At 41.7% G+C, this 27,479-nt stretch overlaps 1 protein-coding gene across 4 annotated transcripts in view; it reads left to right on the forward strand.

Moving 5' to 3' along the window:
* The window catches only part of EPB41L4A (erythrocyte membrane protein band 4.1 like 4A), a 206,585-nt gene that overhangs the window by 77,937 nt on the left and 101,169 nt on the right, over nucleotides 1-27,479 (forward strand). For all 4 annotated transcript variants that reach the window (XM_059693915.1, XM_059693918.1, XM_059693917.1 and 1 more), the window contains exons 3-4: nucleotides 666-770; nucleotides 26,527-26,578. In XM_059693915.1, coding sequence (XP_059549898.1) covers nucleotides 666-770; nucleotides 26,527-26,578 — 157 coding nt within the window. The remainder of the gene's footprint in view (nucleotides 1-665; nucleotides 771-26,526; nucleotides 26,579-27,479) is intronic.

Raw genomic sequence — 27,479 nt, forward strand, 5'->3', positions numbered from 1 at the left:
ACATCGATCAGCTGCCTCCTGCACATCTCCTACTGGGGATGCGCCCGCAACCCAGGTACATGCCCTTGACTGGAATCGAACCTGGGACCTTTCAGTCCTCAGGCCGACGCTCTATCCACTGAGCCAAACCAGTTTCGGCAACTTTGTCGTCTTTAATCTATGGGTTTATTAGTTGAGGGCTGAAAATAAAAGCTTTGGCTATTGTTATTTAAATTTTACTAGTATATATATCTTCTGTATTGGTTGTGAGAGTAACACTGTAGGTGAAAATTGCTTTTTAAAGTGAAAGAGTTGTGGGATTTTAACCAAAATAAGTGTGTTTTTTAATGAATTTATTAGATGCTCTTTATATAAATGATTCTTTATTAAAAGAATTTTGTCGTGAAGATAATTTACAATACCACAAGAAAATATGTTTATATTAATTTAAAACCCACTACAATTTTAAGATTGTTTTCCAAGGCAATTTCTGTCATACACATGACTTAAAAACTCCTTTTTTTCCCCTTTGTAACTAAGGCAAAACTTATAGAGGGAACTGTGGGTTAATAAAATTGTTCCTGTTGTGAGCAAAGCTAATAAAAGATGAGGACTGACTGTATCCCACTGAGAATAACAAAACACCTTGTTAAATATAAAAATAAAACTGTGAATTATTTTTGCAGAAGTCAACAAGAGGTTCCGTTGTCCTTGACCACGTATTCCGTCACATAAACCTCGTGGAGATTGATTATTTTGGGCTGCGTTACTGTGACAGAAGCCATCAGACAGTGAGTACAATGACTTCGTATTAAATGTTTCTGGTTATAACTTTCACTCTATCTCTGGCCTTTCCTGTGTGGTTTTAGGTAGTTAGGGTCCTTGTAAATGAAAATGACTTTGAAAACCTTAAACATGTTTTCCCTGGCTAATTTCTTTACATTTCTCCCCAAAAGTCTGTAGAGTTGCAGGATTCACAACTCATATGATTGCCCTCCTCTTTACAGATGCTTACCTGGTTTCCACTTTTGCAACCATATCGAGTACTTTTCAGCCCTAGCTTGTTTGGCTCAGTGGATAGAGCATCAACCTGCGGACTGAAGTGTCCCTGGTTTGATTCTGGTCAAGGGCACGTGCCCAGGTTGCAGGCTCTGTCCCCAGTAGGGGGTGTGCAGGAGGCAGCTGATTAATGATTCTCTCATCATTGATATTTCTCTCTCTCTCTCTCTCTCTCTCTCTCTCTCTCTCTCTCTCTCTCTCTCCTCCCTTCCTCTCTGAAATCAATAAAAATATTTTTTTTTTTAAAAAAGAGTACTTTTCATTTGTGCTGTTAAGGACTAAATAAACCAGTGAATGTGTTAGGAGGCAACTGGCTGGTCTATTGAAGTGACAGATATTATTGCCTTTTAAGAAAGCGAATGGTTAAAGAGAAGAAATATATACAGTGTAAAAAGGTGACTAAGTTTCAGGAGTTGGATGAGCAATTATAAAATAAGTAAGGGTGTTCATTCATGAGCTTGATGGATTATGAGTAATAAAAGTAACCAAGCTTTTGGTGTCTGATGCCAGTTGTTCACAAGGATTTAATTCAGAACGTCTTCCTGGCTGTTGGATGATGGTTATATTACCAGAAAGGGGACCTGGCCCTGAGTGGGTCTGCCTAGGGCCGGCCGGTAGTGTGTGGGTTCTTGACTTTGTGCAGGAGAAATTTCATAGCACAAATCCAGGTGAGTTTTAGAAGATGGGTATTTAAAGCTGGAGACGGTGAGACAAGGAAGGCCTGGGGAAATGAGCCTAGGCCAGGCTGCTTTGGCTCAGTAAGAAGTCAGAGAAAAGGGGGTTTTGGGGGTCGGTTCAGGAGGTTTGCCTGGGGTGAACTGTCACTGCTTGCTGCTGCCCTGGTTGTAAGCCTGTGGGGTCCCTAAGCATTTAGGAAATGCATGCCTGTGGGGAAAGATGGGAGGGGAGGGGGAGAGGCTGGGGTGTGCTCCTGGGAGAAAGAGTTTGGCAGTGCCCATTGTAATTTTAAGTATGCATATCCTTCAAATGAGTAATTTCCAGATTTTTACCCTAGCTGAAGGCATAGGTACATGAGCACAAAGACATGTTTATTAGCTGTAGCATTGTTATTATGCCAACAACCTTCGCTTTGAGGGGTTTTAAAGGCTGGGCATTTAGGGGAAGTTTTGGGGGAGGATCTCAATAGAATATTCATCGGCTTTATGCTGATGTACCAGAATAAGGTTTATTCTCTTAACTTCATCTTGGGTGTGGTTGGCAAATGGCACTAACTGGATTTCTGCTGTCTCCCTGAGTACGGCGATTTAAACTATTTACCCTCTAGTTGGGGAGAAGTGCAAACCATTTACTCTCAAGTGTCCCTGGTTTAGGAAAGAAAGGATTTACTAGATGGCTCCAAACTACTGTTTCTTTCTTAAAAAGAAAAAAAAAATTGTTGATTTCAGATAGGAAGAGAGAGATAGAAACATCAGTGATGAGAGAGAATCATTGATTGGCTGCCTCCTGCATGCCTCCTACAGGGACTAAGCCCAAAACCCAGGCATGGCCCTGACAGGGAATCGAACTGTGACCTCGGGTTCATGGGTCAGTGCTCAACTCAACCACTGTTTAGCTATCTGCCTCAATTTCTCTATTCCACTTGTTCTGACTTACTGGCCTGTCTCAGAGAGTTACAGAAACTCACTGCATTGGTTAGTATTGATTCTATATGGTTATAAAGCTCAGAAGCTGTTAAACAGAGGAGAGACTTTGGAGGTCATGATTTAGAGGTACACAAGGATATTTATTAGTGACTTTTGTTTTAGTTTAAGAAAGATCTTAACCTCAGATAGACACAGTCTTATGCAAAATGCTTATGCTCACCTTAAAAATACCGCCATTTGACTTACCTTTTATTTTTCATGCTGCTTACCTCCTGTTTGAATAAAGTTTTCCTCTTCTTCCTTCATCAGTTCTTGCAGCCTCCACTTGGTCATCTGGGGTCTATTCAGTGAGGAACACACTTGCTGGGTGGTGTTTCCCTCCCAGGTCCCAGGAATGTGCTAGGGTGAGAGGAGGCAGGCAAATGGAATGTTATTGATGGTGATAAGTTGTGATCTTTTTTTGAGCTGGTTCCATAACTTGTTCTGTTTCATACGGGTGTTTCACAAGATAGGAATAAAAAATTGGGTGTGTTGGTTAGCTTTCCACAGAAAGGAATGGCTTTCTGAAGGCAAGCGGTCATGAATGCATACTTTAAAGAAAGGGAATGGCATATTCAGAGTTCACTGAATTCTGTCCTGTACAGGCGGTACATCAATATAGCGGAACTATAAATCTATACTGAAAGATTAGATTGAAAGCCATAGAAGATACCTTGCATGACATTCATATTTTTGAAATAACATTTTTCCTAGCACAAAAATAAAATACAGTTTTCTGATCTTATCTCGTATGTCAGACCTTGCCTGGAAAGACTGTCTTGCTAAAATTATGTAGACCTTATCTGTCTTTTCTTCCCCCTGCCCCCTCTTTCCAAAGGGGGAAAAATGTGAACAGCTAGAGAATTTCAAACAATGGCCTGTATCACTACAAAATGAATGATCAGTTGGTATTGATAGTTTAAAGTTTTCCAGGGCTTTTATTAAGACCAAAAAAAAAAATGGTTTTTTTTTTCTTACTTTTACTCCTGAAGTTTGTCATTTGTGATAGTGTTCGTAATACATGTTTTAGGAGAAAACAAATTACACAATTAGAGAGGGAATGCTTGTAAGTAATTTTTTTGATCAGGTGTGTAAATCACATGGAAAAATGATTTTTTACCTCCTGAAATTTTTTCTGGTGAACTCAGATGAAACAGAGGTGATTTGTGAACATGCATAGTCTTTGCACGTTCAATGCCTGGTTGTTTAATGTTCCTTTTAGTTGTGGGAAGGTGTGAGAATAAGGCCTTTCCTCCAGGTAACCTTTCATCAGAGCGCAGTTCCGGAGGCCTGAGTGCGTGCAGGTGGGAACACACGAATCCATTCTCAACTCACTTCTCACGGAGACTGAGATAGAACTTAAGGATTTCTCTGAGGAAAAGCTCAGGCAGGCTTTCCACTCTGGAATGTCAACCACCCAAGGCCCAACTTTAAGTTTCTAGGGAAGTTGGTGATAAACTCAAATTCATATTTCCTTGTCTTATCTCGATATAAGTAGGAGCAGCCCTGCATAACCCATAGTTACTTAATGTACTAGTAAATATCCCATAGTTACTTATGGTAAATAGGAATTTAAAGAATACCCTATGTTGGAATGCACAGGACATAGTAAAAAAAATTTGCCTTAAAACTAGAGTAATGAATTTCATAAATTCATAGTGTCCATTCGAATGGGTTTTGTATATTGCTCTGCTCTTTTTCAGCACCCAGAAGTTTATTTTTAATGGGGAATGCCTGTGTAACATTGTGTGTAACAATCTATAGTATAATTAAGATCTACATAGAGAAGACTTTGAGGCTCTTAGAAGTACCACTTAGGTTGACTCTTGAGATAAATAAAAAGAGAAAGTGGGAGAAGAGGCTCTGGGGATAAAAGGGAATAAAGAGCCCTAGCCAGTTTGGCTCAGTGGATAGAGCGTAGGCTAGTAGACTGAAGTGTCCTGGGTTCAGTTCCTATCAAGGGTGCATGTAGGAGGCAAGCAATCAATGTGTCTCTGATGTTTCCCTCTGTCTCTCCCCCTCCCTTTCACTTTCTCTAAAAATCAGTGGAAGAAGTATCCTCGGGTGAGGATTAACAAACAAACAAACAAACAAACAAACAAACAAACAAACAAAAGATAACAAGGGAAGAAGAGATGACTCACTTGCAGTGAAAACCCTGGGGCCTAGGCTCTCTCTTCCATTAGCAAAGGATCATGCCTGGGGCTATGCCCCAAACCCTGGTGGGGGTGGGAAGGGAGGGTGGGACTGGGGAACCTGCAGCACTACTAGTCAGCCAGTTATGGCCAAAATATAAGCAAGTGAGCTGGACTGGCAGTGGCTGAGGGTCAGGGAGGGCTTTATGGCCACGTTGGAGATTTAGTGCATATTGCCTGAGAAGATAGGCAGCTATCCTAGAGAACTGGAGAGCAATATGCCTAATGACAGATGGACAGATGTCTATCTCTAGGACAGATGGACCAAGCATGGCAGGGAACTTGTCTGCCCCAGAGGATCTAGACCAGGGGTGGGCAACCTTTTTGTGAGTGTGTGCCAAAACCAGCAAAATCTCTGACTCAAAATTCTTCTGCGTGCCAACCCTAATTTTTTGAGAACATGTTACGCCTACTTGATATCTCTTAAGGTGTATGTATGTGAAGAACCTTGAAGAAATAATAAAATTCATTCGAGCGACAAAAACACAGTATATGATGATGAAAAATACATTTATTTTTTAATGTATACATGTACACTGATAGTCCGACAGAAAACTTTATGACTCCATTTGATATTATCAGTGGGACTTTTGCTGCTGCATCACTGATGACAGAGATTTTACATCAGGTTTATATTTCGTGACCTTCAGAGATATGCAGGAGCTACTACTTTCATCTGTCAGGCTACTCCTATTACGAGACTTAACAAAATTCATCACTGAGAACAAAGATTCACAAGCGTATGTGGATGGAAACATGGAGAGTAATGCTGTTGGAAAGTTTTTTAAACAGAAAAAATTTTCTGGAATGGCATTCCAAGTCCTCAGTAGTTTGTTTTCGACACTTCTCTCTGGTACTCCTGTCTCTAATCGCTTTTTTAAAATGTTTTCCAAGTCAACTCTAAGGTCAATAAATTTCTGCTTCCAAATTGAGCTACTTTGAAATTCAATCAACTGCATTTCAAAGTCAGCCATGTCTATGGTCTTTAAGATAACTTGTTATGTAAAATTATTTATCTAAGGTGCACCTACACTGAATTTAATCTGAAAAATAAAAAGTTGATATTAAGAAAAAAATTGTAAGTGGAAGATTATAAGAGAGGGTTTTGCGTACCAGCAAAAGTTACTGGCGTGCCATGTTTGGCACGTGTGCCAGGGGTTGCCCACCCCTGATCTAGACCCTTCATCATCATTACCTGTCATCATTGTTGTCATCAATGCACTAGGCACTATTGAATATTTTCCATATGTTGTCATGGCATGCTCAGAACACCTGTACAAGTTTGATTTTATTATTCTACCATTAGAGATAAGGAAACGGAAGCTAAAAAGGTGAAGCAACTTCCCCCAGATCACATAATCATCAAGTATTAGGACCAGATTTCAAATTCAAGTCTTTATGTTTCCAAGACTTTGCCACCACTATAATAACCTGACCAGAATGCATGTAAGATAAAAAGGCTCTGCATACTTAGGATACTAAGGAATTGTCTCTTTTTGGGCAATTTACGTATTAATGTGTGTTGAGAGGAGTTAAATGGTGGTTTACAATAAGCTAACTTCTCAGGTTGACCATGTGGCAAGAGTAGTTTATTTTGTCCTTAGTGCATCGGCTCATGGTTCCTTTACCAATTAGTTAATGAATGCCTAATATGTGCAGAACGTGTACTAGAGCCTCTCTGTTTTTCACGTAATCTCAGGAATTCTAGGGAAAGGGCAATTACTGCCTGAAATATTAAATGGAAAAATATGAATTTTATTAAATTATAACTGGGAAGTTCATGTAGCAGATGTATTGATTTAGGTGTTACCTATGTGTAAAGAGAAACAGCTAGACAGATATAAACCTTGTTAAGGCAAACTTCTCTCTAAGGAGTACAGCCGACTTGATTTACTAGTAGAACATTCTGGGCACCATAATTTCTTAACTTCACTTCTCAGGTAGGGTCTGTAAAAGGATCTCAAGAAAATAAAGGAGTTCTTCATGAAGACACGTTTATTGAGACCGAATCAACACTGAGCTGCATGTGTTAACCCCAGCTTTCTTTTATAAAGCAATCTCTTCAAGATGCACCATGAAGTTCACATACTTGCAGTTCCTTTTCCTATAGACAAACGTGAAAGCATTTAGCCTGGGCATTGAGCCTACTTTCTGTTCTGCGCTGGCCTCTGTCATCAGGTTCTTTCTTTATCCAGCTGGTCTGAGTGGGGGATGTGGCTCTGTTATATCAGGGCCTTGGTTTGACACAGAGAAAATTTCCAGCCTCGATTTAAGGTGGATGTGAGGCAGTCTGTCATGGGGATTATAAGCACACACATAAGGAATCGGAGAGGTCCAGATTGGTCTAATGGTCCTGCCACTTAGTTGTCATGTTTAAAATTCTCGTAAGGTACTGGCCGTTAATCAGAGCAGTGGGACTTCAGAGAAGCTTGTTCTTTCCAGTTCATTCTAGGACTGGCTGTCACTGGCTAGCACCAGCTTAGTCGCTAGCTCAGCAGGAACACCTTTTTGTTCTCCTCACCATGTATGAGCCCAGCAGCTCAGTTCGCTGTATGTTTAAAAAAATGTTTATTTATTTATTTACTGATGGGGGGGGGGGGGAGAGAGAGAGAGAGAGAGAGAGAGAGAGAGAGAGAGAGAAACATCAATTTGTTGTTCCACTTATTAATGCATTCATTGGTTGCTTCTTGTATGTACCCTGACCAGATTGAACCAGCAACCTTGGTGTATCGGGATGAGGCTCTAACCAATGAAGCTACCAGGCCAGGAATACTTGGAATATCTTATCTTTGAATGGTTGCCAGCTCTCTCTCTGTTTTGTGCCCTAATTCTTAGCACCTGTGAACATGTCACTTTAAAGGAGCTTTGCATGTGTGATTAAGTTAAGAATTTTATGAGATCAGTATAATTCCAAATGTTCTTACACATAGAAGAGGGAGGCAGGAGAGTCAGAGAGGAGGAGATGGGACAACAAAAGCTGAGGTCAGAGTCATGCATTTTCTGGAAGGGGCCTTGGTCCAGGGAATGCAGGTGGTTTCAGGAAGCTGGAAAGGGCGAGGAAATGGATTCTCCCTGGATTCTCCCAGGAACACAGCCCTGCCTACACGTTGATTTTAGCTCAGTGTTCTTAGTCAGTCTGGGCTGCTTTGGCAACTTACCATAGACTGGGTGACATAAACAAGAAACATTTATTTCTCTGGAATAAGTCTGGAGATCTTAGAAGATGAGTTTTGTTGATATTGAAAGCAGTAATAGGGATAAATGTGATCTCTATACTCCTTCAGTTTGTAAAATGAGGAGTTATAATCATGTCTTGTTTTAGTGTTAGCGATTGAGGCTCCTTTGCAATTTACTCCTTCAACCGCAGAAGTTCTACATAATTATGGCTTTTGTCAGAATACAGAATGGAATGCTACCTGGCTTTCAGAATCAGGCTGCTGCATCTCCTGCCCTGTTACTTCAGTAGTCAACAGAGAGGGACATATGTAGATACCGGTCCAGCTAGCGCGCATGTAGCCCTTCCTCTAATGAATTCTTCTTTTCTTCACCAAGACTGTGAAAAAAAAAATAAATAAATGGAGCCACTTTCAATGGAGTTGGTTTGGAGCTACCATCCCAGAGGACGTGCCTTGCATGTCTTACTCTTCAAACTGCAGGAAATGTTAAAACTGGGCAGAACACCTGTTTATAAAAACAACAAGAAAGCAGGTATTATGCCTGGGGCTATGTCCCAAACACTATGACGAATGGACTGAAAATTAAAAACATTCTTTAGAGTTCACGTCACTGTGTTAGCTTAGCTGCTACTTAGAGAAATGCCTTCCTTCATTGATGTAATTGTAATTGTTCCCCTTCACTTTCTCATAAGTAACCCTTGTCTTTGCCTCCTAATCGGAACACTCTTTGGGTTTCTACCTGATTCAGTCCTTCCAGAATAGCAAGATATTTTTTAAATGTTTTTATTGATTTGAAAGAGAGAGGAAGGAATAGGGAGAGAGAGAAACATCGATGAGAGAGAAACATCAATGGGCTGCCTTCTGCCCACCATCCAGATGGAGCCCACAACCTGGGCATGTGCCCTGACTGGGAATCGAACCTGTGACCTCTTGGTGTATGGGATGATGCTCAACCAAGTCACACTGGCTGGGCTCACCTCTCCCTTCTGCATCTCTAACCCTCTGTCTCTCTATTCCCTCTCTTCCATCAGGGTTTAGGAATGTTTAAGTCTCTCCCATTTAAAACCACCCTTCCCCATCTCCCATGCCCTCCTCTGTCTGTGGCCATATTGACTCTCTGGTCACAAGAGAAAGCCTCATTTAAATTCATTGCCTCCACTTCTCAAACCCCATTCATTCCTGAACTTGTCACAGTTCAGCTTTGATGCCTATCATGCCACTGAAACTGTCTTCAGGCCTCTAGTTGCTAAATCCCAATGGCACTTTCAGCTCTTTCCTTTCTGTTGCATTGACTCTAATGACTTGATCCTTGAAATCTTCTCATTCTGCTGTGATGACAACACATTCTCCTTATTTGCCTCTTTTCAAATTTTCCTCTGGTTATTCTGATTCCGTCTTCCGTATAATCACTTCTCCTCTGCCTATTTCATAAAACGTTGATATTCACCAGGATTTTTTATTCTTGATTCTCTTATGCTCTAACTGGGTACAGGCTTGCACGTTGAATACTACTTCTCCCGGCACTGTTAGTCTCTGAAATAAATTCCTTTAACAATATAAGCTGGACTGTGTGTATATTTGAATCTTCCCGTCTGCCCCAAATGCTCTGAGCAAAAGTGAGCCTCATCCCTGGGGCACTGGCAGGCTGGCTCTGCCATGAGTAATGGTGTTGTTTGCATCCTGATTCATTGTATTTTGCGACCTGAGTGAGACTTTACTTTCTGTAATTTCATGTTCTGGCAAACACCCGTAGTGGCTGATGAGATGCGTGTGAATCATAACGTGAGTCCTCTTACAAGGAAAGAAAGGAAGTTTGTCATGCTGGGTTGTTGCAAATTGAAACTTTTCCTTTCTGAGGTGTCTCCGGGCATCTGGTGGAGGGACAGAGGGCAAAGCTCAGGAAGCAGAAAGGTTTTCTTTAGCAGCCCTTGGACTTTATGAAGAGCATCATAAACACTGCAGCAGCCTGGGAGGACCGGCAGCAGCAGGCGAAGGGGACCTGGAAAAAAAACCTGGAAAAACCGATGGCTGGAGGTTTTGCATGAGTCCAGGGGCCTGGAAGGGAATGCCCTAGCACCGAAGCCCTCATCTTCCTGCTGTCGAATCTGTGTCACTCTTCCTAGGTAATCTGTCTGCTCTGTGGTGTAAATTACTATCTAATAATACAGCTGACCCTAAAATTCCTATTTCCAATCCAGACATCCCAAGAGGATTATACTTTGTAAGAATACAGACTCTGGATCTAGACATCTGGATTTACATATTCTGTAGTACATGGGAAAGCTGGCGATGGAAGAGTCTCCTAACTTCTCTGTGCCTCAGTTTCCCCATTTTTAAGCTGGGATAGTAGAAGTACCAACTCAAGGGTGGTAGCTGAGGGTTAAACAAGTCTATGTAGAACATGCAGACTAGTGCTTTAAGTTGTGTGGTCAGTGCGATGTAAGTGTTCACTTTTATTCTGTATTTGGATGTCTCTCATGTGCCTCAAACGCAATGTATTCAAATGGAAATCATCATCTCCCCCTCCAGACCTGCTTGTTTTCTGACGTTCTTGAGAGCAGTGATTTTCCAGAATTTAAATAAAAACTATTTAACAACAATTTTATTCCTATATTTTTAATATATGCGAACACTGAGTAGCCTAATTTGCTTAAATAGGTAAATAGGAAAGGAAGGAGTATGAAAAGGAAGATCATGCGATTTCTTCAACTTCTTCTGAGTCATATACCAAAATTTACAGTGATTTGTCATCTAAAAGGATTCTTAATAATCTATCAGGCACCTCAAATGAAATGTAGCTGTCATCTTCCCCTCTAAATCTTTATTTTATTTTACTGAGGTATAATTGACATACTAGTACAACATTTTTGTTACTTTCAGGTGTACAACAATGATTTCATATTTGTATATACTGCAAAAAGATCACCATATCAATTTAGTTAGCATCCATCACCACATATATGTTATTTTGGTAAGGAGAACTTTCAAGGTATACTCTCTTAGCTACTTTTAAATAGGTGCTACAACATTGTTAGCTATAGTCACCATGCTATACATCACACCCCCATGACTTATTTATTTTATAACTGGAAGTTTTTACCTTCTGACCCCTCCCTTCACCTCTTCCCTTATGTTCCTGACAGAAGGGATTTCTCAGCCCACTCATTGGGTCCCTCCTTCAATTTACTTACTTGAAAGCAATGAACTGAAAACCTGCCTGACTTGCAAATGATTTGTTAATCATGGTAGTAATTCAGTTTCACAATTTCTGGGAAATATGTTTAAATATGCTTTACAAAGATTGATCAAAAGAGAATTATGCCTTTTTTCTCTTCTACTTAAGGGCATGTGATTTAATCCAATTTAGTTGGAAAGGATTAGGGAAATTAAAAATTGTTAACTTTAATGTACATTTGCCCATACAAGATGTTTGATAAAGTGCTTTTATCTAATTATGTACTTTATATTCATCAGATTTTGGAGCTGCAGAATTAGTTCATTCACTTTATGGAATATGTCCAACATATAATTCTTTGGCAAAACCAGTCATTACACCAGTCAACCAAACCAGCTTGCTTTTCTGTGTTCAGCAAAAAGTATTTCACTTTGGAATTATATTTCTGAGATGGTTAGACAGAGAAGGCACAGTGCTTTGTTTTGTCGCTTAGATGAGAGAGGCTTTGATTTGTTTTATTCTTATGGGAGTCTTCCTCCTGAGCTGCGTATATTTTGATTGTAGCGGGAAGATGGAAGTTACAAGATCGTGACATGAAAATCATCACTCCTGCTGCTGCCTACTGTATGATATATCTGAATTCAAAGCAACCCAACTATGGGCCAAAGCACCATGTTGCTATCCCCTTGTCTAATCTGTACCAGAAATATGTTTAAGTAGGAAAAGACATGATTTATGGTGTCTTTATTAATGCAACTTTGCTAACATTGGTATTTTAAAATGTTCCTATGTTTCTGCTCCCTGGATTTTTACACCTAGGGCTAATGTGCCATAGAGAGATTAAAGTGGGTAAGGGGTGCATTTCTCCTTTAAATTGGGGAAGGCGGATTGTGGACGGGGACTGCAGTGGAAAGGAGAACTGGCATCTTAACTCAGTGCTATTCTCAGGTAGGTCAGTTTTAGGAAAGAATATGCATGGAAGCTGAGGGGAGGGATTGTGTCCTGTTATCACTCTGTTACCACCTTCTGTTACCGCCCACTGAGGGACCCATAATATTAGTGAAGGAAAGAACTCTACCTATAGACAGTGTGGGCCAGGCCAGGTGTAGGTGAGACTGTGACAAGAGCACCCTCCTCCCCTCTCCTTTCCATGTCTGTCTGCTATGTCCTTGCCTGGTGGTCTTTTAGTTTGCTGCCTTATTTCTCTTACAAAAGGCCTTTCCAGTTCATTTAAACCAGATTTTACCTATATTTTAAAAAAGAAAAAAGCTTTACTGAGATATTAGAAAGTTAAGTTGGAAATGTGTGGGATTGTAAGGAATTATAGAAAGAAATATAATATTATATATATTCTAGAGGCCCGATGTACAAAAATTTTTACACTCGGGGGAGGGGGGGTCCCTCAGCCCAGCCTGTGCCCTCTTGCAATCTGGGGCCCCTCGGGGGATCGGGCCTAAGCTAGCAGTCAGACATCACTCTGGCAGCCCAGGAGCCCTCGGGGGATGTCGACTTGCCAGCAGGGAGCAGGCCTAAGATGTAGTTGGACATCCTTAGTGCTGCTGAGGAGGCGGGAGAGGCTCCCACCACCACTGCTGTGCTGGTAGCTGGCAGCCTGACTTGTGGCTGAGCAGAGCTCCCCCTGTGGGAGCGCACTGACCACCAGGGGGAAGCTCCTGCATTGAGCGTCTGCCCCCTGGTGGTCAGTGTGTGTCATAGTGACCAGTCATTCCCAGTAGTTCTGCTGTTAGGATCAATTTGCATATTACTCTTTTATTATATAGGATAGAGGCTTGGTGCATGGGTGGGGGCCGGCTGGTTTGCCCTGAAGGGTGTCCCGGATCAGGGTGGGGGTTCTGCTGGGGTCCCTGGCCAGCCTGGGTGAGGGGCTGAGGGCCATTTTCAGACTGGCCACACCCCCTTCAGGGTGGGGGTCCTGCTGGGGTACCTGGCCAGTCTGGGTGAGGAGCTGATGGCTGTTTGCAGGCTGGCCACAGCCCCTTCAGGGTGGGGGTCCCCACTGGGGTGCCTGGCCAGCCTGGGTGAGGGGCTGAGGGCTGTTTTCAGGCTGGCCACACCCCCTTCAGGGTGGGGGGTCCTGCTGGGGTACCTGGTCAGTCTGGGTGAGGGGCTGATGGCTGTTTGCAGGCAGGCCATGGCCCCCAGCCACCCATGCTCCCAGTGGAGGCTGGCTGGAAGCAGGTATCTGGGATTTATTTTTCTTCTATAATTGAAACTTTGTTGCCTTGAGCAGAGGCCCCAGCTGGCAAGGTCAGGTGGGAAGCTTGGCTTCCTCCATTGCCGGGGCAACGAAGCCTCCTTCTTGCTCCAGCTCTGTGGCTGCTGGCCGCCATCTTGGTTGGGTTAATTTGTATATAGTTGCTCTGATTGGCTGGTGGGCGTGGCTTGTGAGTATAGCAGAGGTATGGTCAATTTGCATGTTTCTCTTTTATTAGATAAGAGATATATATATATACACACACACACATACACACACACAGTTTATTTTTATTTGTGGTTTTTTTTTTTTTTTTTTTTTACTGATTTTAGCAAGGAAGGGAGAGGGAAAGAGCGATAGGAACATTAATGATGAGAGAGACTCATTGATTGACTGCCTCCTGCATGTCCCCTACTGGGGATTGAGCCTGCAACCTGGGCATGTGCAATTGAACCGTGACCTCCTGGTTCATAGGTCAATGCTCAACCAGTGACCCACACTGGCTGGGCAGAAATAAGATATTCTGAATCTGCTGAGGTAGTGTAGTATGTGATAGAAGAAAGAATATGAGGATTTAGTTCAGGTAATGTCACCGGGAGCTTTGTGGCTGCGGATCCCATCACTTAAAACACACACACAAACAAACAAACAAAAACTTGCTTATCATAAACTGTATTTTTATAAAGCAGTAAGTTTTTTGGGGGAACGACTTTCTGTTTAAAGTGGATCTGAGCTCTTCTGAGCAGTCATGTGATGCATCATGAGAATTCAGCAGCTGATGTGCTTGAAAGAACCCTGGGAAGTGCAGAGAGGGACGTGTCTATCTGCCACCCACAAAGCCGCTTGGCGTGTTGGACGCTTCCCTCACTGGGGTACTTGGGGAGCAGAGCATGCGTTGGTTGTTCTTCAGTTTCGTTGTTCTTTGTGTTGATTTTAACATGGATTCAAAATGCTTTTGAAAGACCTAGATTTGTTTAGAGTCGGCTCCGGGATTCATCTTGAACTTAATTCACTTATGTGCTGTTGTTTTTCCTTCCTTTTCCTTCTCAGATGGCTGATCACAGTAGGCATGAAGGTGTCTTCCATGGGTCATGTTTAATAAAATATTTTATCCTGTGGCTTTCTTAAATTTTCTAGGTTTAAGGAAGTAAGGGACTGAGTTCTATCTAGAGCAGTGATGGCGAACCTCTTGAGCTCAGCGTGTCAGCATTTTGAAAAACCCTAACTTAACTCTGGTGCCGTGTCACATATAGAAATTTTTTGATTTTTGCAACCATAGTAAAAAAAGATGTATATTTTTGATATTTATTTTTTATATTTAAATGCCATTTAACAAAGAAAAATCAACCGAAAAAAATGAGTTCGTGTGTCATCTCTGACACGTGTCATAGGTTCGCCATCACTGATCTAGAGTGTTCTTTTTCGTTAACAGCACCCAGTGCTTTTTTTCACCAAAAATAAAATAAAAGGAGAAACAGTTGAAAATGATAATGGTGCAAATACTTTAAAACAAAACTATCAGGAATGGTAGAAACCTCACTATGTATACATGCCCACATATATTTGTATATGCCATAGGTATGCTAGGCATTCTTCTTGTCAGTAATTTCTCTGACCCACACCTTAGTTGTGTAAGTGTATGACAGGAATATTGCTGGTTCCCTTAACTATGAACATTTTATGAGACTGTCCTCCCAGGTTAAATCAGAAAGAAATATGAAGAATGGCATTTCAGACAATTGATGGAATGGCTAGGAAAGTAGTGGTTTTAGGGTTAATGATTCTGGACATTTTCTTGATTATCATAGGAAACTAGTCTTTTTTATTTTAATCTAGAGGTTTGATACAAACCTCTGAGTTGACCTTTATTTAACACTAGAGGCCTGGTGCATGAAATTGTGCACTGGGGTGGGGGTGGGGGGTAGGGTCCCCTCAGCCTGGCCTGTGCCCTCTTGGGAGCCTTGGGGGTCTGGGGAGGGTGTCCTGCGGGGAGTGAGCCTGACATCCTTAGTGCTGCAGTGGACGTGGGAGAGGTTTCCGTCACTGTCGCTGTGCTGGCCAGCCATGAGCCAGCTTCTGACTGAGCAGCGCTCCCCTTGTGAGAGCGCACTGACCAGCAGGGGGCAGCTCCTATCTTGAGTGTATGCCCCCCGTGGTCAGTGTGTGTCATAGCGACTGGTGGTTCTGCTGTTCGGTCAATTTGCATATTATCCTTTTATTATATAGGATTGTTCTGAATCTTAAGAGGATTTTCTCCAATATAAAAAGAATTTGATTGGGTTGTGCCAGTGGTCTTAAATTTTATAGAATTTAAAATATGTTGCAAGCACTAAAAGCTAAGGTGACTAATTTGTCTATTTTTTATATGACCTGTTCCAGTCAGAGAGGTGCTCCAGGAATTGTTCAAATTTGGTTAGGTGCTTTTAGGGGTAGGGTGGAGGGGTGGAAGGTGGGAGTTACTCACTTTACCTTTTGGACTGTGAACTTTGAGTTAACAAAAGTAGGCCCTTTGAAAGCTGATGATATATGGAAGCTTAATTTTTCTTGCTACATAACATATTCATCAGTTTTTTGGTTGAAGGAGATTTTATCAAGGATGTTTACTGAGGACATTTCTTGTTTAAAACTCTTTAGCGTTATATCCTTACCCTGATTAGCACCCCTGGCCTGGGACTGTAAGGAGAGAAGACCATCTGCTATTTCTCATTTCTATTCAATCATGCATCCGATATTTACTGGGTGACCATTGCATCTCAGGAACTAGAGTGCGGTGGTCAACAAGAGACAAGGTCCATGTCTCGAGTTTATATTCCAGGGGAAAGACAGACTATAAATATGTGTTCTGACATCAGATAGTGATTGGTGCTTCGAAAATAATATAAGATGAAGTGCCAGACTAGAAGGCTGCTTCCATTGAGTGGTGAGAAAAGCCTCTCTGATATTTAAAAAAGGAAAAAGCTTTACTTAAATGTTACAAAGTTAGTTTGGAAATGTGTAGGCTTATAAGGAATTATAGAAATATGAAATTCTTACTGTGCTGCCTGCAACTGGATGCTGTTTAGAATATTGTTCTCTACTAAGAGGTAGTGTAGCATGCGATAGAAGAAACCCGGCATGTGCCTTGGGAATTGAACTATGATCTCCTGGTTCATAGGTTAGTGCTCAACCACTGAGCCACACTGGCTAGGCCATAAGATTTTATTTGAGCCAAACTGATGACAATTGCTGGGAAGGGCGGGGGGAAAAAAAGGGACACATATGTAATACCCTTTGTAAGACTGTAAGCAATAAAATAAATTTTTTTTAAAAAAAGATCTCAAATGCTTCCGAGAATGGTAGTTTTGCAGTTTCTTTTATGCATTGGAAATTAAGGAGGGGATTTAAGGAAGATTACATGACGGAGGGAGAAAGCAAGGTACAGGAAAGTCAAGATTATGTGCTCCTTTGAGGGTGATTTCATCTACAGGGCCTGAAAAAGAGGATTACTCTGGCATTTCAAAGATGCGTTAACATAGATGACCTAGAACAGTGGATAGGGCTTGCTTAAGGCAACAATAAACCTTTTGCTAAAAAAGTTATATGCCTGGGGCATGACTACTACCATGACCTGCAAAGTTAGCAATTTACGATCAGATCTACAGATGAGTTTTCTTTCTTTAGAACCCCCTTTTTATCCAGAATAACTTCGATTTTTTTGTAGGGCTATTGGGGAACAATGACCTTAAAGACCTTTAGAAGACCTTTTGTTTGTTTGAAAGGGTCTGAGGCATCATAGTAGATCTTTTTTGAGGACGTAATAAAGAGTTTTACATTTACCGTCATGTTTTCCTGAGCACCCTTTATTCAGTCTTTGCCCAGAAGTCACTTCTTAATGGTAGCACCATTTGCCTTCTGATAAGTCTAGGGATGAGAAACCTCTATTTCAAGCCCAGTAAGTCCTGGCATTTATATTTAGCAGTTTTTCTTCTTCTTCTTTTTTAAAGCTTATCTCTCTCCTCTTGCATTTCATTATAGGTAGCAAAGAAGCCAGTTTGCACTTTCAACAATCTACCTGCAATCTTATCCGGATCATCCACTTCATTAGGTACCTCTTTTATTTTCCATGTTGCTTCACGCAACAGCATTGCTAAATATCTGCCTTCCCATAAGGTCCTCTTTCTTCCTCTTCCTAACAGGTTTCTCTTTGCTTTCCAGTAGGCCCTCCCCACCGCCTCCTGGAGGGCCCTGAGGCTTCCACAAGCAGTCTTCTCGAGGTTCTCTCTGCTGTCGCCTTCCTAAAATGCATAGTGGAGAATGAAGGGAGTGGGCCAGATTGTGTAGGGCCTTGCAGACCATCATAGGGACTTGGGATTTTACTTTTAGTAAGGAGGGAAACCACTGGAAGATGTTGAACAGAAGAGTAAACTGATTTGACCTACGCTTTAAAGAATCCCTAAAACTACTAAGGTAGAAGCAGGGATACCATTAAAGGAGTTGTTTAAGAAATCCAGGTGAGCGATGCTTCTAGACTTTTATAGCCTGGACCGCTGTTTTTCAAAGCTTGTGAGAGAAAGCCATCACTTCAGTTTTGTCACTCTTTCTACTTTTAACACCCCGAGTTCTGCTTGTCAGTGCACGGCCTGGCAGTGGCTCGAAGTAGTCTGTTCTTGGTCCCCAGCCTTATGGGGGCCAAAAGTGTAGGCCCAAACTGCCAGACGTGCTTTCTGAAACGATGATTCACTTAAAAAAAAAAAAAAAAGCAATCCAGGTGATTGGTGATGGCTTCTTGGACCTGGACGTGGTGAGAATTCTGTTTCTATTTCTGTTTCTATTTCTAGCATAGCACCAGCAGGACTTGCAGGTGGATGGAAGAGATAGATGATAAAGAGGTTTTGACTAGCGCCAATGGAAGAGTGTTATCCATTTACTGAGATGGGGAAGACTGCAGGAGAACAGGTTTTTCTAGGAGGGAGTAGAATCATCATTTCCCTTTTGAATGTTCAAAGTTTGAGTTCTAATAGGCACTTAAATGGAGCTGTCACGTAGGCAGTTGGATTCAGGGGACTGTTCTGATCTGGCTGTGCATTTGGGAGTTGTATGAGTGGCATTTCAAGCCTTAACGTAAGGTGTGAGTTTAGAGTAATCTGGCCTATCCTGGTTAGGGAGATAATGAGCAGCCAGCAAAGGAGATTGTGAAGGTGTGTCCAGTGAGGTGTAAGTAAAAGCCAGATCTTCTAGAACAGTGATGGCGAACCTATGACACACGTGTCAGAGGTGACATGTGAACTCATTTTTTTGGTTGATTTTTCTTTGTTAAATGGCATTTAAATATATAAAATAAATATCAAAAATATAAGTCTTTGTTTTACTATGGTTGCAAATATCAAAAAATTTCTATATGTGACACGGCACCAGAGTTAAGTTAGGGTTTTTCAAAATGCTGACACGCTGAGCTCAAAAGGTTCGCCATCACTGTTCTAGAAACTGGTGACAAATGCGTTTCAAGAAAGTGGGTGAAGACTCTGCATCTGTCATTAGATTTAGCCACTGTGGGCATCACTGCAAGATACTGGAGAGGGTTCTAAAGTGTTTAAGAGGGAGGAGAGCAGACATAGTATGAAACAATGGCTTTATATACCCCAGAGTACAGAAGTGAAATAAGAAGATATAGGGGTTAAAAGGTGTTTTTATTTTTTTTTAATATGGGAGAAATAAAGTCTTGTATTCTCCTAGGAATGATTCTACAGAAAGGAAAACTTTGGTGCTGGAAGGAGGGCGGGAATTTACTGGAGCTGTTTCTGAATAGATAAAGGATGAGCTTAAGTGGAACATGGACAGTTTGTCCATAGAAATAAAGAAGATAGGACCTCAGCCCAGATACAGAGAGGTTGGTAGATTTGGTGAGAAGGCATGCATGTTCTCTTCTGATGGCTTCAGTTTTCTCAGAGACATTATCAAGATCATCAGCTAAGGGTGAGAAACAGGAAGGAGTCACCCAGACAAGTGCAAGAATGAAGTGTAGTGGGATTCTGGGTCCCCTCGGGTTACTGATAACGAATTTAAATGGAGCCCATCTATGGCTATGCAGTTTGAGTCTCCAGTTCCTGTCAGCTTCTCTGGTACTGGCCTGAGAGGGCAGAGAGTTGGTATGTTTTTCCCAGTGGTTGTAGAGGGGAGATTGTGCAAGGTAATCTGCCAGTGAATGACTATAATGAATAGAGGGGAAGTGAGGGCTTGCAGGGAGCAGGAAGGAGAAACTGTGAAAAGAGAGTAGGATCCTGGAATTTCATGTCCTGCTGGAATCAGAATATTGGAAAGGAGTGAGCTGAGAAAAGAGGAGCTGGTGGTTGTATGTAAGAATCTTGAAATTGAGGTTATGCATTCCTATTCTGACAGTACTCTAGAGGGTGGCTTGGCCTGAGATTAACATGCAGGGGGTTCCTCATCCTTGGATCTGCTGTTCTGTACTTTCTTGCAAGGTGTTTCAATACCTCGGGTTTCCGTTTTCTCCCTTGTAAAATGTTAATTATAGTAGTTCCCACTCCATTAGACTTTTTAAGAGAGTTAAAGGAGTAAATAAAATGAGCATCTAATAACTGTTAGCTATTGTTATTATTATCCCTATAACTCTTAGAGTGGGGCCAGAATCCATGGGTGAGAACTGGGGCCAGTGATAATTCATAAGGAGCCAGATGGTCCTACAGTGATTCAGTGGAATCCAGTTTTGTTGAAATGGAGGCCTGATTACAATTCACCATCCCCCTTCTCTGTAGATGGTGCAATGACAGGTCCTTGTTTTCATCCCTGCTGTGAGGGCTCTATGATGGTGACTTTCCCTGAGATCCCAAAGCTTCTGTGATTCATACCAAGGAGCAAATTAAAACCACATCCTGTTAATGATACTTAGAGGGACTGAGATCTGTCTACAGGGGCACCGGGAAAAGCACAAATAGCTGTCACCACAGCCCTGGGTTTCTTGGAACATATGTGCAAATTATGTTGAGTCCTAGAACTCCCTAGGAATGGCTCCATTGTTCCTTATAGATGGTCATCCCTCTTTATACTCCCTTAGATCAAAGGTTTGTTTTGTTATAGTGACAAAAGCTGGGTGTATATGTAAAGCCTTTTTTTTTGATCAATAGGAAATATCATTGTAGTGTTCTTAAATTCTCCAAAGGAAAATTAGCATTATAACTTGTGTGAAATAAGATGCAGCAAAGGCCCGGCCAGTGTGGCTCAGTGGTTGAGCGTCGACCTATGAACCAGTAGGTCACAGTTCAATTCCTGGGCACATGCCCAGGTTGTGGGCTCGATCCCCAGTGGAAGGCGTGTAGGAGGCAGCCAACACATGATTCTCTCTCATCATTGATGTTTCTCTCTATCTCCCTCTCCCTTTCTCTCTGAAATCAATAAAAAAAATTGTTTTTTAAAAAAGGTGCAGCAAAGCTTTTATTATCCCATGCTGTCCTTGCTCTACTAAAACATTTTAGGGCTCATTCTACTATTAGAACTCTAGGAGACAGCAAAAGAACAGTTGTCAAATGAAAGGTTGGCCCCTGAATTTTTGAAGGTTAGGTTATTGATTTACTGGACATTGTTAGAGTTTTAAGATCTAATTCTGTCCTGTTACCTAGGATATTGATAAAATTGAGACATTATTAGCCACGGTGAATGAAACACGCTCAGGGCGTTTAGCCAAGACTGTCAGAGAAAAAGAAGGAACTTGTGCCCATCTGTCATTCTCCCCAGATTACATAAATGCCATTAAGACTGACAACACTGAAGAGGTAAGACCACCTACTTGTTGGCCTCTTGTACCCTCACAAGGCATCTGAGCCAGGAGAGCTGTCATCTGGACTTTTCAGTGATTGGGTATCGGGATTGAGGTCTGTTAACGTTCTCCTGTGTTAGGAGACCTACTGTAGAAATCAGGATGAGAGAGAAGGGCTGTGTCTGTTCATTGTTAGGTTATCTTCCTACAAAATAGGATCCAGTCTAGCTGGATATAAATTTGAGATTGTAGAGAGAGCAAGGAGGAAAGGGAAGGGGAAGAGTGATTGAGAGATTGAATGTTGAGAAAGAATAGAAGAGATAGGGCTCTCTTTCCTTCTGACTGCCTGGGTAGGCAAGACTGTGTCACAGAACAGAAAGAATTTGCCCACCTGGAGCTAGTAGAGCCAAACTCTAAAATACTAAGAATTGCAGTGGAGAAAGATTGATTATTCTATTGATGAGCTAGAGGCCCATTGCACAAAGAGATTCGTGCAATAGGCCTTCCTTCCCCTGGCTGCTGGCACTGGTTTTCCTCCAGCACCCAGGACCCAGGCCTTCACTCCAGCCACAGCGGAGAAGCCAAGCCTCTTCAGTCTTCAGTCCTGTTCAGTCTTCGCTTGGGCGGAGCCTTTAGTCTTTGCTCCGCACATGCATATGCAAATTAACCGCTATCTTTGTTGGGTTAATTTGCATACTTATCCTGATTGGCTGGTGGGTGTAGCAGAGTGACACCAGTTTGCATATATCTCTTTTATTAGTGTAGATAGTGCCATCCAGGAGAATGGGAATCTACTGCTTAAAAGCCTGAACTCCTTTAGGGTCAGGTTTAGAAAAATGAAAAAGAAAAGGAAAAAAAAACAAAAACTTGAACTCCCTGATCCAGAGTTCTAGGAGAGTTTGTAAGGAGTTAGGGGAACAGGTGTGCAGAAGTGCTGGTGGGGCAAGTTTTCATTGGAGGACCTTGGACCACGGACCCTCTGCTTCTGAAAGGGTTCTGGTGCTCAAGTTCTCATTATGTCCTGGTTCTTTTGTTCTGTGTGGCAGGGAGGGCACAAGCCTGGTTCTGGACGCAGCTGGAGGTCAGTTCTCTGAGCATGTGTCAGCTTCATGACTTTTGGTTTTGGTCTGTTGTCCCTGAAAAGCATCTCAGTATCCTGTTAAAGAGGATAGGACCATTTTCTGGTTCTGTGGGTATAATGGCTTCATACCAAAGTGCAGTTCAGAGAAGCCATTCTGTAGCCTAGTGCACAGTAAGTTGTGCTCAGTTCTCTGCTACTTCCTTTCCCACTGCCCAGGACAGACAGAAGGACCGAATTGGACCACTTCTCTTTCTGGAAGTCCTGCATGAACACTGATTTCTTAGCTGAGTATTTGTTAGCCATTGGCAGCACTGATTTCAGGATAGCGCTTAACTACTAAGGACCTACAGTATTGCATTCTGTGTTGTCAGTTAGACATGAACCCATTTCCTTTAAGTGCAGTTGAGCTGGTAGACATAACTTGTATAAAAATTTAAGGCTTTGTTTCCTCCATTTCTGTACTTTGGGAAAGTTTTTATTTATAAACACACTGTTCAAAGGTTCCCTCTTCAGTGACACCTTCCTACACTCACCCTGCAGAGGTAATTTTCTTTGTACATAATTTTATCTCCTAAGCACTCATCTCATACGTGTTATTATCTCACTACAGCATTGGATTGTAATTCTGTGTCCCTGTCTCCTTCTAGGTTTGGGTGCCTCAAGGTTAGATCTAGGTCTCAGTCATCTTTATTTTCCCACACCACCCAGGACAAAGTCTGACATAACATACAGAGAGCACAATAGTGGGTATTCCGGAAATGTTAAATGAATGAATGATATACAGTTTGAGAGCTGACATCCATTCTGGACGTAGGTGCATATTCTGGATGTAGTTGTTAACATTGGAATACTATGTTCATTGGCAAATTCTTGTGCTCTTTTTTCTCATTGGTTATAGAATAACTGCCTGATGTGTTTCGTGGTGACCAGATGTGCTACGTTTGATTGCTTGTTGATAATGAGCAGTGGCACATGTGGTCCTAGTATGGCTGCTTTGGTTTCAAGGTCATTTCTTTCTCTTGGTTGAGCGTAAGTGGGTTTTACATGTTAAGATGTTAGCTTATGAAACCTGGTGGCTTATGTTTATTAGTTATCTTCTGGAGCATTTATCATCGTCTGACCTCTGTAACCCTGGGTTTTCATTGGGATCAAATGAGATTTGTGCAGGATGAGCGCTGGGTTGATGCTCAGCATATCTAATGTGCAGTGAGCTGATCAAACATCTTTTACTGAGTTTTGACCTTTTTTTTTGCTTCAAAATTGTAATTTCTAACTCATCTCAGAACCTTCATTATACGTTTCATCTCACAAATCAGTTTGCTCTCAAGGAAAGGGATTTATTTTTAAAGTGTATAGCTTATCAGTAATATGAACATTTTTAGTAGGTTAAACAGTCTTTCCTGTTACAATTAGTTAAGTTTCCTTTCTGTTTTATTTACCTGGCTTTTTAATGACCGAAAAACATTTTGGAGGCAAAAAAGAAAAAATTGGTTTTTTGAAATCTATAAAATGGGTTTTCTTGGGATGATGATGTTAGAAGGGGAGATGAGAAGCTTTCGTCCAATTTCTGTTCTTACCAGTTTCAAGGTGAGATCAGACGGAGTAGTCGGACCAGAGGCCCCTCCTTCCCTCTTTCTAGCCCCAAGCGCTCACCGAGTCCTCAGGTGTAAGTGTGGGGAAAGGCTTAACATTATGCATCCTTGACACTAGCGGGGAAATGGAGAGCCAAGGGCTCAACTGCTAGTCCCCTCCCTGAAGTGCTCTTATGGATAGGGTGTCCTCACCAAATAACCCTCCAGGACCCCAGCCAGCTGACATCCTGATTTTGGTCTTGTGAGAAATCACCTTATCTCAGAACTTGGAGCTCATAAATGGGTATTGCTGTAAGCCTCTAAGTTTGTGAAACTTGGCTACGGCAGCAATAGAAGTCTAATGCAATTGTTTATTTTATTATTTTTTTCAACAACAGAAATTTATTTCTCATGGTACTGAAGGCAAGTGTTTAAAAGTGGTTAGTTGTGTGTGTTTTCATCTCCTTTGAAAAATCCAGGGGTAGCCAAACCTTTTTATTTAACATCAGTGGCAAGAAATAGTCAACCAACCTATTGTTTCCATTTCATGAGAAGTGTTCATAGCTTTCGGTACTTAGTAGAGGAACGGGTCTGCTCTGTGTCCAACACACAGCTTAGCATTTGGGTTGATTTTCTCTACTGGTATGAATCAGTGTTTCCATATGAATGATTATTTTAACACTAGAGCCACATCTTTTGTCACTGTGGGCTCCAAAAGCATTCATTAATTATAGCCTCTACTTCAAATATCTTTTTAAAGTTTATTTTAAAAGTGAGTGATTTTAGACTTTCAGCAATTGAGAAATGATAAGAAGCAGAATATTAAACATTGCATTATCAGTTGCTATATAGATATGTTACTTTTTAAAAAGTTGAAAAACTTAAACTGCTCTGTGAGTGCAAATAGTGGAGATTATACATATATATGAGTACAGTTTAGTCCTGTAATAAAATATTAAAATGATTATGACACATATTTAGTATGAGTAATTATTATTATTATATTAAATGAAATTAGGAATAAAAGGTACGGGGATTGCACAAGAAGTTATAATTCATATTTATAATTACTGCTACTGTTATATAGCAGGGCAAGCAGAGGGCAGGGAAGGGGACCTGAGCAGGAGGGTTCTTCTGGATTCCTTTTTGACCCTTGATTCCTGACCCAGGAGTGTCGGGGGAGTGGGGATGTTTTCAGCAGGTGAACACGAGTGCTGTGAATGCAGTGGCTCAGGGTGGACCGGCTCCTACCTCCCTGCTGTGAGAATTGACCCTTATTCATTCAGAAGCATAAGAAAGTGGAAACTGGTTAGCTAGGCCCTCGGGATTCCAGTATTTGGCATGGATCGCCGAGGAGAGTCCCCCCAGTGTGTATTTCTAGGGGAACCCAGATGTCCCCTCCTCTGTGGGTCTGCTTGCTCTTCCCGCAGGTGGAGAGATGGGGCTGAAGGTGTGTTCTTTTCCTTTCAGTGATTTTATTTCACAAGGGTGAGGCCTAGGCCAAAAATTCTCCCATCACTGTCTAAGATTCTGTTCATTAAAGATTAATTTGAATTAATAAGCAAGTGTCATAGGCTGGTTAAAGGCAGTAATTAAGAATGATCTCACACCTTATCATCATCATCATCATCATCATCATCATCATCATCACTAGCATGTGTTGCAAACTTAGTATGAAACAGGGACTATTCTGAAGACTGTCCATGAATTAGCTTGTTTAATCCTCACAGCAAGCCTATGAGGAAGGTTCGGAGACGGTCCAGTGCCTTGTTCCTAGTGCCACGGTGATGATGAGGGCAGAGCCAGGGCAGAATCCAACTGGGACGGCCCTGGGACGCAGACCCTCAGCCACTGTGCTGAGCCACCTCTGCTGGACACTTCAGCAGGATTTGATTTTATTTGCTGGCTTTCTTTCTTCCATCTAGCAGCAAAACCTGTAAGAGACGGGACTGGAAGTGAAGAGGGTGAGGATGGTCTTAGAGGGAGACATACCTAACTGTAGGTGGGGCTGTGATGGAGATTTTGGAAAGAGACTTGGGCGGCATTCCCTATGGCCATTGTTTTGCCACCCAAAGCAGTAAGACACATTCACCAAAATCTTTTTTTAAAAAATATATTTTATTGATTTTTTACAGAGAGGAAGGGAGAGGGATAGAGAGTTAGAAACATCGATGAGAGAGAAACATTGATTCAGCTGCCTCCTGCACACTCCCCTCCCGTTCCCCCTTCCCCTCTCCCTCTCCCTCTCCCCCTTCTCTCCCTTCCTCTCTGAAATCAATAAAAATATATTTAAAAATATATGGGTATGTGCCCGCAACCAAGGTACATGTCTTTGACTGGAATCGAACCTGGGACCCTTGAGTCTGCAGGCCGACGCTCTATCCACTGAGCCAAACTGGTTAGGGCTCACCAAAATCTTAATATTGCAGTCTGCGCTAGAATGCAACTAAGAACCCAGAGGTACTCTTTCTCCTCTCTGCTGCTCTCTGAACGTTGACATCGTTTTCTTTTAATGTTGTAGCCACAGAAAGCTCTTATGTATGTTTGTGTGTGTATATGACAAATCAGATGCTTTCCTTATTATTTAAATGTCATTTAAAATAACACTTTTCAAATGTTTTTGAAGTAAAGGCTAATGAAAAGCAACTAATTCTTATAATTACCCTTTTATTCCTCACACAGTATTGGCTGGATCCTGCAAAAACCCTTGCTGAACACAAAGAACTGATCAACAGTAGGTATTTAATTAATTTATTTTTTTGGTAGGTATTTAATTTTAACCTTCTTAAGGGATGCCTTGAGAGTGATATCATGCCCATGGTTAGTTGGGTACAGAATAGGCTCCAGTACTGCTGGGATGAGTATGAGTTCTTAGGTGCCAGAATCTGGAAATGGCTATGTGATTATTGCTGGGTCTCTGCAAACTCTGATGAAATTCCAGTTGATAAAGACTGAGAGGATCTTAGTATTGAATTTTGCTTGGTGTATTCCTGCTGATGACTTTAGTTAATTTTCTAGTTGCTTGTCTTTCAATTTTCACCTTAAAATAGAAAAGGCAGAGAGGCTCTGATTTGGAAAAAGGGGGATATCTGACCTTTTAAAGAGCTTGCGTTTCTTGAGTTAGAGTAGTTTTTGTCATACCATTCACTTTGCCGAGTCTGTAATTAAGAAGTGCCCTTACCCTAGCCTAGCCGGTTTGGTTCAGTGGATAGAGTGTACTCTTGCAGACTGAAGGGTCCCAGGTTTGATTCCAGTCAAGGGCATATGCCCAGGTTGCAGGCTCGATCCCCAGTAGGGGGCGTGCAGGAGGCAGCAGATCAATGATTCTCACTCATCATTGATGTTTCTCTCTCTCTCTCTCTCTCTCTCTCTCTCTCTCTCTCTCTCTCTCTCTTTCCCTCTTCCCCTCCCCCTCCCGTTCCCCCTCCCCCTCTCCCTCTCCCTCTCCCCCTTCTCTCCCTTCCTCTCTGAAATCAATAAAAATATATTTTAAAAAGAATAAAACGTTGATATTACCATTGAAGAAAGATTATTTAACTGAAGAATACATAATCTTTAGAATCTTTATTTTTTATCTAATGAGATAGTTTGATAATTAATGGAGGAGAATGACTCTCACATCTTCAGTAGATGTG

This window comes from Myotis daubentonii, chromosome 4 (assembly GCF_963259705.1).
Source record: "Myotis daubentonii chromosome 4, mMyoDau2.1, whole genome shotgun sequence".
NCBI classification, from domain to species: Eukaryota; Metazoa; Chordata; class Mammalia; order Chiroptera; family Vespertilionidae; genus Myotis; species Myotis daubentonii.